Source organism: Rhodamnia argentea, chromosome 11 (assembly GCF_020921035.1).
Source record: "Rhodamnia argentea isolate NSW1041297 chromosome 11, ASM2092103v1, whole genome shotgun sequence".
NCBI classification, from domain to species: domain Eukaryota; kingdom Viridiplantae; phylum Streptophyta; class Magnoliopsida; order Myrtales; family Myrtaceae; genus Rhodamnia; species Rhodamnia argentea.
In genome coordinates, this window is record NC_063160.1 from 13,802,398 (window position 1) to 13,820,795 (window position 18,398).

General features: G+C 42.1%; 2 protein-coding genes and 1 long non-coding RNA gene across 3 annotated transcripts; 1 reads left to right on the plus strand and 2 right to left on the minus strand.

The window, feature by feature from the left end:
• Positions 1-1,316: 1,316 nt before the first annotated feature.
• Positions 1,317-5,212, minus strand: LOC115736307 (protein ANTHESIS POMOTING FACTOR 1). The gene is made up of 11 exons (XM_030667936.2): positions 5,044-5,212; positions 4,778-4,875; positions 4,303-4,403; positions 3,668-3,768; positions 3,531-3,597; positions 3,328-3,427; positions 3,137-3,250; positions 2,890-3,027; positions 2,712-2,796; positions 2,203-2,252; positions 1,317-1,835 (listed from the first exon to the last, which is right to left on the minus strand). The coding sequence occupies exons 1-11, from the start codon at positions 5,048-5,050 to the stop codon at positions 1,692-1,694; spliced, it is 1,005 nt and encodes a 334-aa protein (XP_030523796.1). The 5' UTR covers positions 5,051-5,212; the 3' UTR covers positions 1,317-1,691.
• Positions 5,213-11,944: 6,732 nt separating this feature from the next.
• LOC115736397 (WEB family protein At2g17940) lies at positions 11,945-12,908 on the minus strand. Its single transcript, XM_030668096.2, has 2 exons — positions 12,689-12,908; positions 11,945-12,518 (listed from the first exon to the last, which is right to left on the minus strand). The coding sequence occupies exons 1-2, from the start codon at positions 12,854-12,856 to the stop codon at positions 11,958-11,960; spliced, it is 729 nt and encodes a 242-aa protein (XP_030523956.2). The 5' UTR covers positions 12,857-12,908; the 3' UTR covers positions 11,945-11,957.
• A 3,560-nt stretch (positions 12,909-16,468) lies between these two features.
• Positions 16,469-18,075, plus strand: LOC125312845. The gene is made up of 3 exons (XR_007196895.1): positions 16,469-16,499; positions 17,533-17,859; positions 17,959-18,075. It is a non-coding gene; the product is annotated as an uncharacterized LOC125312845 (long non-coding RNA).
• The last annotated feature ends 323 nt before the right edge of the window (positions 18,076-18,398 follow it).

Below are 18,398 nucleotides of genomic sequence, written 5' to 3' on the forward strand. Positions count from 1 at the left end.
TTATCCATTTGATAATATTGTATACAAGACTGAAAATTTTCTAGCGTCTTTTAAAATAAGTAAAATTCCAAATAAGACACTTCGTATTCTTATTTTTTCAAATAAGGATCTCAAATATACTTATTGTATAAAAAAAAACCCGAGAGAGCATTTTCGTCATTTACTTTTTTATTTGTTTTCATTTTTTCTCTTCATTTTTCCTATTTCTTTTTTTATTTATTGCGGTTGACAAGAGTCGCCTCGCTTATGCCCTCACCAAGAATCGCGAGGCAACCCTTGCCAGATCAAGCGAGGGCTCACCCAAGCGAGACCACGCCTCAACGGCTACAAGCGAGGGACAGACTTGCCTAATTGAGGTTGTCCCTCGCGGCCATCTAGGGCGACCTCGCCTCGATGGCCACGGGCGAGGAACATCCTCGCCCAACTTTTGCCTGTGGCTGGCCATCACCCGAGACTAGCTACTAGAGAAAAGAAAGGGGAAAAAAGAAAAAAAAAAAAGGTAAATGATAAAAATCCTCTTGGTCGGGCCTGTCTTTGAAATAATAAAAGCGCTTCAATTCCTTGTTTAAAACAAGCATTCTTCAATTCTTTATTTGAAACAAAGTCTACTTCAAACCCTTATTTAAGAAAATAAAAGCATTTCAAGACCTTATTTAGAATTTTTCTTTTAAAATATTATAAAATTACCAAATAATCACATATTAATAATTTTCAAAATACCATGAAGAGATTAAGGAAAAAAATAATAACCATTTTATTTTACTTCTTTTAAAAAATTTTGTAACGGGCTTGGAACAGAAATTGATTTGGTAAATTATCGCCTTCTTTTAACGGAGTTTGGAAAGTTACTAAGCTCCAAAGGTGTCCAGCAATGGAAGTTATAATGCGCAAAAGTGGAAGTTACTAACACAAAACTATAAACACAATTGACAATTTATTATCAAGGATCACAACCCTTTACAATTCTACCAATACATAACGGATCCGGATCCCCTAACATTGCAAGGGTGACATTGATCAAATTGAGCCGTTCAAATCAAAATGGAAGGTCCGATTTAATCCATGTTACCTCTTCAAAATTTTTAAAAATTCCAGGCCAAAATTTTTCCTCCCTTTTTAAGAGGTGACATGGATCAAATCAAGCCGTCCATTTTAATTTGGACGGCCCAATTTGATCAATGTCACCCCTAATATTGAATTGGCAATGTTAGGGGATCCATTTCCATACATAACAACAACACCGGATATGAACACTCGCACCCTTTGACATGAAAGCCGGCAAGAAGGGAAATTTCGAAAGAAGGCCATGAACCATATAAGCTCCGAAGGTGTTCAGCAGATCAAGAGAACAGCTTCCAAAGCATGTGATTCCAAGTCTCACAAGTTTACATTAAAAAGGTCATAGAGACTTATGATAACAGACTCGTAGGATGGAAGAGGAGATTAAATTCCAGTTTCCTACCAAACAAGAAACGACCTAACTATCTAAACTATTTACAGAGCGGTGAAGTGAAGGCTCAACTTCCAAAATTACCCTCACATTGAGAATGTCTACAACACCTGTACAGTTGTCTCTCCGTTGTCTATGTGTATAAACAACCTTTTCCTGGATAAGTCAGCATCTTAAACTCTTTCCGACTGAGAAGCGGTGGGAATAGTAGGCTTGCAACTGTATCGCACCTGAGCAATGACTACTTTCTTCCAACGTAAGCTCCCAATTTAGAGAGATCGGGAATCCAGAATGATAATTCCGACGATCCTGTCGCAAACATGAGGCTTCCTGGGGCCCATTTTATGACGGGAGGCTCAGTGTCAGTACTTACCCAGCTTGCAACCTAAACAAAGGGAAACTCAGTTCACAGGACCTATCAACAGCATTGCACAAAACTGTCGTTCACATATATTCCAATGAAGACGTGCCAAGCAGTACTATCTTAGTGAAGGAAGTAAGTTCAAACTTTAAGCAGCTATATGTTTCCTTCGAAGAGTCGTCAGCCAAAGGAATATATGACACCATGGAGAGGATATGTAGCAAATGTTCTATGTCAAGGCAACTGAACATCATGAACATGGCACAAGGAAACAATGCATATTGAGCGCCCAATGGCTAGAGACCAGAATTGGAACCCCTCCTCTCCACGTGTAGAGATCCCAAGCAAAGATACAATTGAATTATTCAACAGAATCAACACCAAGAAATACCTCTTTCCCGCTCCTTACGCTCCATGCGTAGACACTGCCATCTCCGGAACCTGCCAATTGAGCAGTCATTTCAATGGTAGCAAGGGAAAATGAATTTTCTATGGAAGCAACAGGACAGAAAGAGCAAGGCTGCTATTCATATATAAGTCAAGTCACCCGAAGAAGTGGCAAACAGTTGTTAAGTAAGAACAAGGGAAGAAGAGGCTCCTCATGCAATTCTTTCCATTTAATGAGTTATTCCATGTGACCACAGACCAGTATACCATCTACGCTCCGCAAAGGTTAATCCGGGGTTCAACTGCTATGCTAATAAAGGTAAAATCATTCGTATGTGGGTCCCCTAAAAGGAATAGAAATCAGAACCCAACTGGAGGACAGACAAACCAAGTATGATATGGCTATAGCCGGGAAAAAAACAAGAGTCATAAGAAAGTAACTAGCAATTAGAGTTTGACATGGAATTAACCAACACGATATTCAAATGGTGACCCCAGCAAAAGATGGTTTACCCGAAATGACAAACATTCCTTCAGGGCTAAAAGATGCCTCCAAGGTGGATTTGCTTGATGTAGGCTTGACGTTGAAAGTGGATAACTGGTTGAAATTCACCAAATGAGGACAGATATAAACAGACTTTAAAGAACAAGAACATAAGTTATCTTATAACTGATTTGAGAAAACTCTAACCAGTGTGCCTCGGAATGAGTCGAGAAGATAAATATGCCCTTCCGTGGTAGTCAAAAGCATAAGCCTTCCATCATTGCTAAACTTAACAACGTTTGCATCGGACACATCTCCCCCAACAGAAAAGATGTCGAAAGGACCCTATTTTTTCAAATATCACCACAATCAGTTTCTGCAGCAGTGCTTGATAACCCCAAGATTTAAGGCGTCATGAAAGATTAACATGCATCATTCTGCACACAATACTTACTTTTTCATATTTGCGAGCATCAAACATTCTAATGCATCCTCCAAAAGCAATTGCAAAAACCAGGCCCGGATCATCATAAGCTGTGGCAGGCCTTCCTTGTACACGTAAAAGACCCTATAAGTGCAGGGAACATTTCAGCAATTGAGTTCATTTAAAGCAGAAAAGATTTAGAAGTGACACAATGAATCCACCTGACACTTCTCAGCTCGTTGATCCCAGAGTAAAACAGTGCGATCCAGAGAACCAGAGATAAAGCATTCCTTGCGCGGGCACAAGCTAAGCGAGACAACCCTGAAGGAAAAAAAAAAAGATAACAACACTGCTCTTACACAGAGGATATGCAGAAGCAGTCACTTTTCTATAAGAACCACTAGTAGTAGTCTCATATTCAAACCTGTCATGGTGACCTTTAAAGTAGCGCAGGTACTTGTTGTCATGCAAGGATAATAGCCTTAGTGATTCTGGGAAGATTGAAATGTAAGTATGCTATTTTGGAACAAATATAACATTCTCTGTGTTCTGAGAACATACCATCCCAACCATTCTTTGAGGAGTATATAACAGTCGTCGGATGAGAAGTGAATGAGACCAGATCAACCCCATACTTTTTGCTATTAATTGTCTTCAGACATCTGGAGATGACAATATTCCTCAAGTTTAAGTAGTTACTCTATTTAAGAGTTTGATACGTTACAATAATAAAATGCATGAGAATCTGTCTTGGACAAGAAAATAAAGGGCATCACTGCTTCTAAATGCCCAATACAACAACAGTCAATAAGTCGAATGGTACTTGCACATGAATATTATGGTAGACATGATGCGAAGAAAAATGCAACTAGATATCTCTTAATTTATCCTCCAGCACTTAGTACTCCCAGCCTACCCTTCATAGTCACCGATATAGATTTCATGCTTTGGACAATTATTGAGCATGCGCGTACTTGTGCTGAGTGATGCGCGTACTTGTGCTGAGTGCTGCGCGAGCAACAGAAGTAATCCAAAGTTTGTAATGACATATAAAACAACCTCGCTCGACCGAGATGCAATAAAAAACATGATAACAGCAAACTTGAGCAGATCTCACGTTGAGATTCACTGTAGACGAACCAACTAACACATCAAACTTGATTCTGACTACGAAACCACATGGAGAAAGAGCTTACGTTGCGCTTGCCACATCATAAAGGCGAATAGACTCGTCGTCGCTGGCTGTCACCAGATAGCTCGACGCCCGGTGAAAATCCATGGAACTGATTCTGCCACTCTGCAAAGAGCAATCACATCAAGAGTGAAACCATCAGTAATCCAAGAAAGCAACATCGGCGAGCATAAGATCATGCTGACAAATGTTCAAACTGGGGCTTCAAACTCGGACCAAAGTCACCAAGGAGGGCACAAAATTCCCAATTCCCACATAAAAGCATGTAAAAGAAAACCTCTGTCTTGGTTTCCAAAAATTATGCAACCCCACCCAATGATAATCCCACATCAAAATGCCCCATTTCGAGGTGACAAGAGCTTCTGGGTGCCTATAAAGAACTGAGTATTTGTGCAATCCAACTAAATTACAAGGAGTGCGGTACAATTTGTTCGTAACAAAAGTCGAAGCTAGACTGGACTGAAAGAAGAGCAGCTCACATAGTCTCTAAACGACATGCCAACTTCCATGCTCTGGAGAATCTCCTCGGTGAGCTCCAGAGAGACCTTGTCCTTGTCTTCTCTCTCGGCTTGCACGCCTGCAAAAGAAGAAGAAGAAGAAGAAGAAGAAGAAGAAGAAAGAACCGGAACTAAGAGAGAGGTAGAGAGAAGCAAAGAAATTCGATCGAAACAGCCACTGAAAACAAAAACATCAAAAAAGAAGAGGCGAAGCAAAAATCTTCGAGTAAGCGCTGATTGCGACGCACCGCCCATGGTCGATTATCACCGGGGAATTTCCGATGGAGAGATCCGACGGTTTCGCTGCACAGGGCGAGAGGTTTGGAGACGGTAAGGGGCGGAGGGAATCGCCAGAACAGTCCATGAAGATCGAAATTCATGTTCCTGTCCAGAACGGGCCGGGCCGGGCCGCTAGCAAATACTTATGGATCCAACTATGGTTGATTTCTTCTATTTCTTTTTTCTTTTTTTGGTCAAATTTTTTCTTCTAATTCTCTGCAGTCCGGTTTACAGGGAAAAAAGAAGTTGTCCAGCAACATCTTTTTTCTCGAAATTCCTATAAATGTATCATTTCTGGATCTAATAGAATTCCTATGGAAAGAAGCACTCGTCGAGTAATGATTTCTTCTATCAGTCATATTTCGCCTGTTGTTCAGCTCCATTCAAATTCGATTTTTGTCTGTATCATCAAACTTTTCGTGCGAATCGAACTTACTTTCGCTACTTTAGACCCATTGTAATTGCAGCTGCCGCTCACCGAGGCTTCAGGCGTTGGCTCCACCGTCATTGGGTCCCTGAGTTCCTTGACCTTCCGACATTGGGTAGGCGTCGAACCATGCACATGGTCCTACGGCTTCACAGGTTCGAAAGGCTCTGCGAATATCATAACAAAAACGCACCACGGATTCCATTGCACAAAAGAGTTGAAATAGAAAAACAGCTTTACGAGCTATCGTCCCTTTGAGCAGCAGCTATTTGCTTTTGCTAGATTCTTTTTGCTGATATGATTTCGTATTTCAACTACAAAAAACAAAACGGTCGGGCTCGAATCAACACCGAATCGAAGTCTTGTCACCTCATCTGATAAAAATACGATTTTTACAAGAAATCCCGGTAAACCAACTTCGGCACCGAGGCAGAGCAGCTCTGTGCACACCTTCAATCATTTACAAACATGGACGACGTATACAGACAGATCACGCCCCGGACAATCCTCGGAACGATGTCCGGAATCCTCGTGGAAACGAAAAGACATGAAAAGGGTACGTCAAAGATTTCGTTTTTTAAGTCCCCCCTCGTACGATGAGCTGTAGAATTTTTGTTTCTCCATGCACAAATCGATGTACGCTGCAGAAACTGTTAGATGTCCGGATCACATGACCGGCACCGGAATGACCATCTCCGCCGGGGCGTCCAAGGGCCCGCAGGAGACATCGTCGGGGGCATCGTCCGAAGCCGCCTTCTTCCTGTTGATGAACTCAATGCAGTCGGCTACGGCCTCGCTGTGGTGCGGGTCGTCCACGGGGTAGTACGGGCGGCACGGGGGAGGCGGGGGCGGGGGCGGGGACTTGGAGAGGGCGGACAGCATCATGAGGCGGAACACGGCCTCTCGGAAGCGCTCGATCAGGGACGAGGGGGCGAACCGGTGGCTCCGGGCGGAGCAGGAGGAGGAGCTGGCCACGGGGGCTCTGAGGCGGGGGATGCACTGGGCCTTCGTTCTCCTTGGGCTGCACTGTTCTTCCTCTCTCAGCTGTTTCTCCATTGTTGTCTCTTTGGCTTCCTTCCTTCTTCTCGATGGCGCTGTGCTGTGCTGTGTTGTGTTGCGAATCATTTCGATCATATGGTTCGGCTTCAGGGTATTTATGCAAGAATCTTTTGAGACAGGTAAGGTAATTCATAAATATTGAGTAGATATTGACTATAATGGGTTCGTAACGTGAGAGCAAGACCTCGGCTGGGCGGCTACAAGCTTAGCTGGTGGGCCGAGCTTATTGAAGCACTCAACCCACCCCTCGAAAAAAGAAAGAAAGAAATGGTCGACACAAAAATTGAGATGAATATATAAATTATGCCCTACTTTTGAATAGGGCCGTCTCACGTGGATTCATGACTCATTTTCTGACTCATATTTTACACAAATAGAATATATATATATGGGCTATAATATTTTAAAGACCGGCTAAAATGGATCCAAAAAGTTAAAAGTTGAATCGGACGGGGTAAAAAATGGGTCATAAGTTGAACCCATTTTCGACAGAAAATTATCAAGAAAAAAATTTAAACCTACTGCAATCGGGTCAAGTCAATTCTAAACATTTTTTTTTTTGGCCAACTAAGTCATAAATATTTTACAATTGTATCAATTTAGTTCACTTTGTCGGTCGGTCTTGACGTGGTATCACCGGCGCCGACGTGACTTATTTTTAATTATATTTTGAAATTTAAATATTTTTTTCTTATTTTTTTCTCTTTCTTTGTCTGTCCCTTCCTACTACAACTAGGGCCAGCAAGGACTTTGTAACCCCCAACCGGTCTCGCCTAGCCTAAGCGAGACCACGGTGGCCGTAGGTGAAGGCAGCTTGTCGCCCACGGCTAACTAAGCCATGGCCATCTTCCTTCGAAGTGGGCGAGGTCATTGCGAGGGGCCTAGCTAGAGCTTGCCAGCCACATTAGCAGTAGGAAGGGAACAATAAAGAAAGAGAAAAAAAAGGAAAATAATAAAAATAAAAATATTAAAATATTACTAAATATTGTCCATGTCGGCGCCAACCAATAAAGTGAACCGAATTTGCACGATTGCAAAAATTTTAGAACCCAACTGGCCTAAAAGAATTAGGATTGAATTGGCACAATTACAATATGTTTAGAACTTTTATGGTAATTCTCCCCATTTTTAACCTATCTAGAAAATTAAGTCATTACTTGGGTTGGACTTGGCAAATTTGTGCGCGAGATTTCGCTTAAGCATATCGGTATGGACGGATTTCATTCATTTTCACGAGAGGACCAATTTTTTTTCTCCTAAAGAGTTAGTTCGATTTCGGATCACATGATTCCCCCAAATTTCTCGATCCTTCGTCAAAATTCTTTTGTTGGTTAATGGCCTAGAGGAAGAAGGCCCGTCACGCGCAACTTTCATCTCGTTCCTTGGAAGATGAAAGACGCGTCGCTATCTTCGTCCGCGGATTAGGGAAAAGAAACATTCCCTCGAGATCATCCAGAAATGCTGCAGCGTTTCCCGATCTGCTCCCCTCGTCACTTGTACCGCATCCTTCGTCACTATTCGCAACAAAGTTTCAAGTCTTGACTTTTTTACTCAAATTAGGCCTAATTCTCTATAATTAAAAAAAAATTAATTTTGGATTCGGTCTCGATTCTACCCCGAACTTTCTACAAAAAAGTTAGATTCAATCTCAAATATGCCCCCAAGCTATTTTTCATCTTTAAAATAATCATCAACTTCAACTCCGGTCCTAAATCCATCACGAATTTTTTCGTCTGGAAAAAACACCAACTTTCGATCTAATACTGTATCTGTCTCCCTTAGCCCTTCGTTCAAAAATCGTCGTTAGTTGTTTGATGTGGCATTTCGATGGCGACAACAGCTCCATGTTAGCAAGGTGGTGTGAAAAATTATTTCAAGGACAAAATCATGTTTTGCAATATGAAAATTAGAGGAATCGGGGATGGGTAATGGCTGTTTTTGGACGGAAGGCTAAGGGAAGCAGATTTAGAACTAAAGTTAAAGTTAGTGTTTTTTTGTTAGACAAAAATAAAGTTCGGAGCATATTTTAAATTGGACGTAAAAGTGTGAGGTCCTTTTTGGGAAAAAAAAAAGTTCGGGACAGAATCGGGACTACCGAAACACTCTTCATCCGACAAGGCTAGAGACACTTTAAACACATTTAATACTCTTTATTGAAATGACACCCAAATAATTTTCACTCTGGCCAAAAAATTACATGAAAGGAGGATCGTCCCCCAATCGGCTGGCTTTCGGCTGGGGGCTGTAGCCGAGCCGAAGAGCGGCGCATAGCAGCAGCACAAGATTTTTGTCTGTACTTGGCAGAGTTTCACATGGTCACATGTGCTGGGCTTTATAATTTTTGCCCTTTTATTCCATCATCCCTTCACCACTCGACCCGCGCGAAATTAAATTCCGCCGACTTACCGACCACGATCGAACCCTTCGTTCGTGCAATGAACGCGACACAGGAATTTGGTTCGCAGGATCAAGATTTTATATTGCCCCGTGCATGTAATTTTTCCCTGGAATTCACATTACCCGTATGCTGATAACGCCATTTTGTGTGATTTTGAATCTTTTTCGAGCTCGAATGGACAGGAACGTCGTGTTCCGAGAACATCCACATAGCTCGGGAGGTAAAGTCTAGGTAATTTATGAACGTGGCGCAGCGATCGAGTATCCTGTTCGTCATGATTTTTAGCGAATAATGCTAGACACACAACGACTTGTCACTCGTCTACCAAATTTTGTTTATCGGGAAGTATTGCAAGTTCTCATTGGGTGGTAATTGGCCCACTAATTTAAACGATTACTTACTTATGTGTTATGATATAATAGACGAGTTTTAGTGGGAAAAATTACCAAAAAAGTCATGAACCTATTAAATTTGTGTCGGTTTAGTCGTAAATCTTTTTTAATTTGGTTATTCTAGTCCTAAACTTTTTAACGATTTGCTAATATAGTCTTTCCGGTCAATTTTCATCGGAAAGTGTTGACGTGGTGTTAGCAATGCCACATGGGACCATTTATGATTTTTTATTATATTATGTTTTTTTTTTTTTCCTTCTATGAAGTCCAACAAGGGTCACTGGCCATTGAAAAGGGCAGTGAAGGTGAGGGTCTCGACCTTGCCTAAACCTGTTGATGGCCTGACCAGACTTAGAAGAAACAAAAAAGGAACGAAAAGAAATGAAAAGAAAAAAGAGAAGAAAAATTATAAAAATTGTCAACATCGGTGTCGGTCGTGTCATGTGAGACGGCCGGTTTTCACATTCGCTATTTCCGATCAAAACATTTCGGAAGGACTAAATTATCAAATCGTTAAAAAGTTTAGGATTGAATTGGTCAAATTGAAAAATTTAGGATTTTTTTTTTCAGAAAAGATTTAAGATTAAATTGATACAAATATAACGTGTTTAGGATTTTTTTTTTTATTATAATTTTTCCGTGGCACTAAGCATTACACTTTTCAGTCAGGATGTTTTGCCTTGGGGGAGTCGAGCACAAGAGCATTGCACTTGCACGTACAGTGAGTTTATGACAATGCAACAAATGGGCTAAAGCTGGGCTGTCAGGTGTGCTGGCCCTTGAACTAAGCTTAAAAATCCTTACTAAGACGCACCCATAATTAATGTATGAATCACTAAACTTTACGAAAAAATTGATTGGACCAGGCCCAAAAAGAGAAAGACTTACCAATGCTCATTCAGCGGGATCTATGCCCCCACGCTACAAAGAGAACGAGTACTCCATAGAGAAAAGGTGTCAAAAAAGTCATAAATTCATTGCATTGATGCCGATTCAGTTCTAAACTTTTTATTTGTGTCAATTCAGTTCTAAACCTTTTGTATTTGTGTCAATTGAGTTCATCAAGCTAATTTTGATCTGAAATCATTGGCGTAGACGCCGATTGTCCAACGTGGCACAATCGGAGCTGACATGGACCTCTTTTTTTATGTTTTTTTTTAAATATTTTGATAATTTTTTTGGTTTTTTCTTCTTCTCTTCTTTCTCTTTTCTATACACTTTTTTTTAGGGCCGGTAAGAGTCACCGGCCGACCCCTACCGGCCCTATGCTAGGGTCGGCGACCCTCACCGGTACCGGGCGAGGGCGTCACGACCCTCACCTAGCGACCGCCGAGGGTGTCGCGACTGTCGCCCAGTGTGGTTAGCCGGTGACCCTTGTCCACAATAAAAAGAAAAAAAAATACATAAAAGAAATATAAAACATACATAAGAATGTCCACATTAGCGCTGGTCGTGCCACGTGTAATGACCGGTATCCACGTAAGTGGTTTTGACACAAAATTGATCGAATGGACTCAATTGACACAAATGTAGAAAGTTTAAGACTAAATTAGCACCAATAAAAAGATTTAGTACTGAATTGGCACCGATGTAATATGATCAGGACTTTTTTGACATTTTTCCCTCCTCTCGAGTTTTTACTTCAAGAGAACTTTCTGATGTTTAAGTTGAAAGATCGAAGAATTTGAGGAGAAATGTAAAGCGAACTAATATTTTTTGGCATATATATATATATGGCCCGCCGCCCTGCCCCGCCCCTCACCTCCCCCTCCCCCTCCCCCTCTCGACTTACAGCCTTTAATCTACTGCTACTATGATGTGAGCGGTTCAAATGGTTTGATCTTTCCCAATTATTCTGGCCAAAACTTGTACGCTGTACTTGTACGGAGGTGCAGGCATAAAGGTTTGGGACTCTTTTTTAATCTGAATATATATTATATATATTGAACGAGCTTTTGGGGCGGGGCAAGTAAGGTGCATCGGCTCCAACCGGGAGGGCTTCTATGGACTTATTGAAATCAGTAGATGAAAAACAGAAAAAGCGTCACGATCGCGAGCCCGACCTCACCAACCCAGAGGGAGCTCGAAGCGGTGTCAAGCTTCACCACTGTTGGCGACTACGGCCTTAGTGGTAGAGAGAGAGAGAGAGAAATTGAGAGCTACTGTGCGGTTCAATTGCGGTGGCGGGGGCGGCCGGCGGCGGCGGCTAGTGTTTCTTCATGTGTGGTAGCGGACGAAATTAAACATTCATATGGTGCTGTTGTTTACAGACAGGACAGTACTTAAAAACTAGTATAGAAAGCATCGAATTCCTATCCACATAAATCTTCTGTCGGAATGTTCCATTTAACGCGTTTGATCGAGACGAACACTATTTATTTCCAAGTCGTGATTGCACATATTGATATTATAAGGTACAACACTACATACCATCACTACCTAAGTACATCACAGCCTATGGAAAAATTCAACTAATCGAACGAAAATCGAAGATGCTCCTTGCGGCAAATTTCTCGTGCTCAGAAGTAGATGATGAGAAAGACTTCGCGGTCAGCTGAAAGGACCCTTGGAGAGCACGCTCGCTTCTGAAGGGGAAACGCCGACGAACTAATAATCCTCTTTGCTGTGATCCGGCCCGCCTTTCTTCTTCGCGAATAGCCACCCCACGATGGGAACGAGAGCCTTCTTGCTCTTCATCTTGTTCGCCCACGGCAGCGGCGGCCTCTCCAGCGCGGTCTCACGCTCTTCTCCGCTCTCGATCACTCGAGTCAGCGACGGAGGGCTCGCGAACTTCACGTACCTCGTCCTCCTGTGGAACTCGAACTCCCTTTCGTCGTCGTCGTCTCCGTCGCCTTCTTCTTCTTCTTCTTCTGCGCTGGTCAGGGCCGACTTCTTCTTGGCTCTCCCAACTTTGGTGACGTTCTCGATGAACTTGACGTCCTCGATCTCGGGGCTGAGAGCGCGTTTCGGAGATGCCGCCGCCTTCAGTCGCTTCACCTCCCTCCTGGCATTCTGGAGCTCCTCCTTGAGGGCTGCGATGGCGTTGGCCAGCCGGTTGTTGTCTTCTCTGGCTTTTGTGAGGTTTCGCTTCGTATCCTCGACCTCTGTCGTTAGGGCCGCGATTTGAGAGTGAGCCGCTCGGGCGGTTTCGCCAGCTCCGGCCCGCATCTGGCACATAAAATTACAACCAAAGGTACATACAAGGTACGTCGGACGTCATGTAAAATCCGAGTCATTGTCCGGAAAGTGGATCTTATGCGTCGGATGCATGAATCTAAGTACATATGAACTAACTTGGTCCGGCGAAATACTCTAGAAGGAGAGAAGTAATGGGGAACCTCTTTGAGCCTATTGGCGATGATCTCCCCGGCGAGAACCCGTTCCCCAAACAGAGCGACTGCCTCTTTCACAGACTTGAACGGCGGCCTCGTGTCGATCTCTGCTCGCCCAACCACCACCACCACCCCGCTGCCTCCGCCGTCCCCTCCTCCTCCTTCTCCATCCATCCTCCTCCGACCCTTATCCTCCGCGGAAGCGTGATGTGGTCGAGAGCGATCGACCGAATGGAGAGACAGAGAGGCGCGAGTTGATCAATGCCAAGGGTCTCATCGAGCCACCTTTTAAGTACAAAGTTTTCCGAGGCATGTGTGGATAAAATGCAGTGCGGATGGATAGGAGCTCATCATGAGGTCGGTACTAATGGCGATTGCTAAGGTGGCTGGTCGATGATCTTTAATGGGGAGTTGAACAAAAATTTTCATGGTAGAGAGAGAAAGACAGAGAGAGAGAGAGAGAGAGGGGTTAATTTTTCCTTTGCGTCCACTACACACTGGAGTTTTTGTTAAAAGAAGATGACAAAAGAAATGGTGGTTGGACCATCCTTTGAGGTTTGATTCGCTGGTTCCGATCGGACCCGTCTTGATTAGGACCTCCCTCCTTCTCTAAGTGCTTCCCATCCGACATGGCCCGAGCTGTCTGATAAACTGGCTAGGGGTTATTTGAATTAGCAGGCACGTTTATGCTTCCAAGCCGTAATTCGTCGCGTTTGATTGAGTATTGAATGTTTGGTTCCGATGGATTGATTCCCCCTAAACCGCTCAGTAAAACATGCAATCGGGGTCTATGATGTGTTCGCCGGCTGATGCTTGTCGGCATTAGAACAAGTCGTGTTGGACTGATTACGAGTTGAGGACTTGATCGCAGGTTCTTTTTTCTTGTTTTTTTTAGGAGGTTCGGCACTCTATTGACCAACATCGGATGAGACTCAATTGACCCGGGGATGAAACGGTTTTGGATGTTTTACGTGCTTAGGCCATGTTTGGTTCAGCATTTGACCAAAGGATTTTGAGAAAATGCAAATACCTTTGGGCTAAATACCTTTTTCAAAATGCAAGTAGTGTTTGATAAAATGTATTTTAAAAACACTTTTGGAAAGCAATTTTGACGTAAATGTTGTTTGGTGAAAAATGAATTTTGTAAAGTATTTTTACTTTTTAAAAAAAAAGCGGCGACAATGGCGGCCAGCAGTGGCGGTCTGCAGGCGATGGGGGGTGGCCAGCGAGTGAGCGACGACGGGGGGGCCGATGGGCGGGAGGCGACGGGCGGTGGCGAGTGGTGGCTAGGCAGGGGGCGGGCAGGTGGCGGCAAGCAAATGTGACAAAGTTAAAATATAAAAAAAAATTAGTTGCATTTCGCAAAATAGGTACTTTGGGCTAAAGGATTTTAGAGAGCATTTGAGATGCAATTGCATCTCCCTAAAGTGAGTCAAAAAATGAACCAAACATCATTTGTATTTGGCCAAGGGACTTTAGAGCCCCAATGCTCATTTTCAATACCGAACCAAATGGGGCCTTAGTATATTGCCGATGCGGTGCGATAGGAGTACCGATGATCATATGTTCTAAACCAAAATACACGGAACGGTTAATTTTTAATTTCAGACCCACAAACGCTCGTAAGCAACATTGAAATTGTAACTTGAGAAAGTTACAACGTAAAGGAAAAAAAAAAGCTAAAAGAGCAAAAGAAAGAAAAAAAAAGAGAAAGGTGGCTGCGCGTCCAAAGGCCTTTTATGTGGTGTTAAGAACTTTCTTGGGATGACACTTACACACAAAATTTATCCGGTTTTGGACCCTCGATATACCGATTAACTTTGGTAAAGATTCCAAATTTTTGCTTGACTTTGATAGTGTACAAAAGGGAAAATTGTCCTTTACAAAAAAAGAAAAGAAAAAGGAAAACTGTTCAAAAATTCCTAAACTTGCTGCATTTTTTGCTTATTTAATCCTAAATCTTTTAATTTTGCCAATTGAGTTTTAAACATTTTTTCATTTTGCCAATTCAATCCATTGAGCCCGTTTTGACTGGAAATCATTAACATGAACCTTTATGAAAAAAGAAAAGAAAAGAAAAGAAACCCTAGCCTCTCAACGATTGTCAACTCTCTTCGTCCCTCCTCTCAACTCTCTCGCGTCTCGGCAGTTGTTTCGTCTCATCTCTCCTCTCCGTGGTCGCCTCACCTCGCCTTTACTTGTGGTTTTCTCGAGCTAGTCAGTTTTGTGAACAAGATTTGATTATGCATTCTCTAATGAAGCAAGGAATTGAATTTTCTTGCTCGCCTTTGTCGATGATCCCTAGATTGTCTATGAAGCTGATGCTTGCAAAGTGTAAAGTAGGTCCTCAAGCTTCCCCTTTGACCTTTTCTCCTTTTGGAATTTGTTGTAATTCGAGAAATTTATGTTTCTTTTTCTATTGGGTGACAGAATTAACAATGGATGTCCATCAGTATTGAAGCTCTTTAAAATCACGTGCAAATATAAGCGAGTATCGGTGATACTCATGAAAATATGCATAATGATACTCATGAAAAAACAAGCTAGTGTTAGATGGTACCGGTTGCATGCATCCACCCGGGAATCGGTCCGGTTCCCGGGTGATTGGACATACCTTGGAACCTATCACCCTCAAGAAAAAAGTAAAAGTGTCAAAAGTTTATGCACACTTTAGTGTTAATTTTTTTTTTCGAATTACTTAAGTGAGTCTTTAAAAAAAATGACCACTTAAGTGTCACCTCCAATTTGGGTCATCGAAAATCCGACGTGACTCACTGGCATACCCAGTCAGCATATATAGCCCAAAATGACTTTGTCTACGTGTTTTGCCCCAAAATATAAACCTTAAATTGCAACTTATAAGGAAATTCCCAAATTGAAAATACTAAATCGACCACAACCCCAATACTCAATTTGCCCTCGATGTAGATGGACAACTTGATGGATGTTGATTTCCAACTCCGAAGTTCTATTGTCACCTCCGTCATTTGAGCACCGACGACAATGCAGATTGATGTCTCTGGGGGCGAGGGAGTAGAAGACGTAGGGTGACTCGTAGATGGAGGGACCGACCCGGTTGCGGTGAAGTTGTTGAGGTCAGAGATGACGGCTTGCTTTAGGGTTTAGAGGGTGACGTAGGGGGTTCTGAAGGAAATGGATGGGTCGATGATGATGATCTCGCCGCGATTGCCAAACTCATCTCGGTAGTGGAGGAGGAGGCGGTGCTTGACATGGTGGGTGGTGGCTCTATGGGTGGCGGAGAGAGAGAGAGAGAGAGAGAGAGAGAGAGAGAGAGAGAGAGAGAGAGAGAGAGAGAGATGGCTTAAAAAGATGATGGAGGATTGTGTGACGTTGTTTTTTCTATCCATGTGGACTGATTTTTTAAAAACATGTCACGTGAGGTAAATCTTTTAATTATAAAAATCACGTCATTTTTTTTTGCCGGAATTTCTCGTTAGAGGCACTTTAAGGGTGTGCATGGTAATCATTCTAGTTTTCTAATTCTGTTTCCCGAAACAAAAAAGGATAAGAATCATGTTTGGTAACGTAAATGATTCTGATTTTGAATCTGTTTCTGAAAACAGTTTTGAAGCAAAAATTAAAACAAAAAAAATTTTGGTTCTTGAAAAAAGAACCACTTTTGATAAACTCGTTCTTGTGAGATAAACATAAAACAACAAAGTCCTTCCTCTTTGTCACCTTTCTCAACCTAAAATAATAGACTCTCTCGTCCGTGGCTCTCGACTCTCGGTTCGCTCCCGCATCCGCCGCTCCCGAACTCTATTACCATTATCCACCTCTTCATAGCACGATTCCGGTGAGTTCGCACAACCCCGTATTTTCCCTTGTTTCCTCGTGAGGGCCACCCTAATCTGGCTTGGGCGAGCGTCGTCGTCGCCCTCGTGCTCTTGTTGTTTTCCTTTTCGTTTGCGTGCTCATGTTTCACTTCCCTCATGCTCGTGTTGTCCGCCCTTGTGCTCATATCTCGTTTTTCCGGATGGGCTATGAATCCCGACTTCTTTGGGAGAATCCATCTTTGGATGAATTTTTTGACAATCTCGTGGATATAAGCTACATTCCAAGAGATGGACGGAAATGAGATGAACACCGAAAACCAGAGAAATGAGATGGTAATGCATATATCTAGGATTGCGGACCATAAAGTGCCCATATTACATAAAACCACATCACTATACAGCTGTTGAACTCCCTATAGTGCACAACGCGATGTTGTCAAGTGAAATAGTGATGGACAGAGCACATATGCTAAGTGGAATAATGAATAATCGTTGATGTCAATTTGTGTAAGACTTCACACAGCGTAGCTATTACGGTTTGTTCACTTTCATTGCATACAACACTTGGAGCAAACTCTGTAATGCAAGTAAGCATTCCCAACTCTTTATTTGTCACCCTCTCTCTTATTATCATAGAGTCAAATCTCTCTCCTTGTCTGTTATTCCAAAGCACCTTGGCTACTTGAGGCTTACTTTCAATGGCTCCCCGGTTGCTCTTTTTATGGCCCGAACACTAATATTTCAAAAGTGGCTCATTCTGTTCAAACTTTTGCTCCATGAACAGCTTGTTAATCGCCTACATAATCTCAAACTTGCTTTTATTTGTACATTGTACAAACTTGCTCATGTTGTCAAATAGGTGTTTGGGGGGTATATGTATACCGAGCATTGCTTCCTCGAGTCTTTGTTGATTGTCAAAAGAGATTTATATGCATTCATTGTTTATTTGAAGCTTTTCTTGATTCAGTTTGCTTCTACTAAAGTTTTCTTAACATCTTGATCCAATGTTGGGTTGTTACAATGTTATGACTATGTTATGGTTGCGTGTGGTAGCTAATGGCATCCGAGAAAGATACATTTAATGCAAAATGGATCGATCATTTCACCAATCTCTTTATAAGTTTGACGGAAGAAGAGGTAAAAAAGGGAAATCGCATCTCTTGTACCTTCAACAAAGCGGGGTGGAATACCATACTGGTTGAATTCAATACTCGGGCAGGACTCCAATATAAGCAATCACAATTGAAGAACAAGATGAAAAAACTAAGAAGATAGTTTGGAAGTTTTAAGGAGCTTTTGACACCATTCAGATTTGCTTGGGATAATGTAAATAAAACAATTGTTGTCGATGATCCAAGTATATGGGAATATCACATCAAGGTATCATGTAACTTTTTGTTATTTTGAGATCACTATATATGTGTGTTTTAAAAGATTTGCTTATGTTGCTGAATTGTGTCATTATTGTGAAAATTGTAGGATAATATTGAGTGGGCAAATTTCAAGAAGGATGGGATTCCTTAGTGTTCCGAGCTGTCTATTGTATTTGGTGATACATACACTAATGGCAAGCAAGATATAGGAAATGTCTAAGATCTAATGGAGTTAGAGGAAGACGATGATCGTGGTGGTCATCTAGACAATGATCTAAACAACTTCGGTGAAACACCATTGACTGGTGAGTCTTTACAAGTGGACAACACAACTTGGATAGGACTCCAAATAGCAAAAGGAGAAGAAAGAGTAAAGCATTTGATATTGCCAACACATACAAAGCCTTACAAAAGATGAATAAATTTAGGGCAAGTTAATAGAGGGAATATGCTGCCACCTCATAGGTCACCGCACCACTTGTTGACCCCTTGTCCGTATCTGCTGTGATTAATGCCATACTTAGCATGTCTAAGGTGGATTCGGAT

What these genes read in the sequence shown, in the direction of transcription:
- LOC115736307 (XM_030667936.2), bottom strand. An exon ending in TATGATGTGGCAAGCGCAAC is followed by an intron (nt 3,769 to 4,302) that starts GTAAGCTCTTTC and finishes TGTCATCTCCAG; the next exon opens with ATGTCTGAAGACAATTAATA. An exon ending in AGGAATGTTTGTCATTTCGG is followed by an intron (nt 2,253 to 2,711) that starts GTAAACCATCTT and finishes CTCAATTGGCAG; the next exon opens with GTTCCGGAGATGGCAGTGTC.
- LOC115736397 (XM_030668096.2), bottom strand. Translation starts at nt 12,856, where the DNA reads ATGGATGGAGAAGGAGGAGGAGGGGACGGCGGAGGCAGCGGGGTGGTG. An exon ending in TCGCCAATAGGCTCAAAGAG is followed by an intron (nt 12,519 to 12,688) that starts GTTCCCCATTAC and finishes TTTATGTGCCAG; the next exon opens with ATGCGGGCCGGAGCTGGCGA.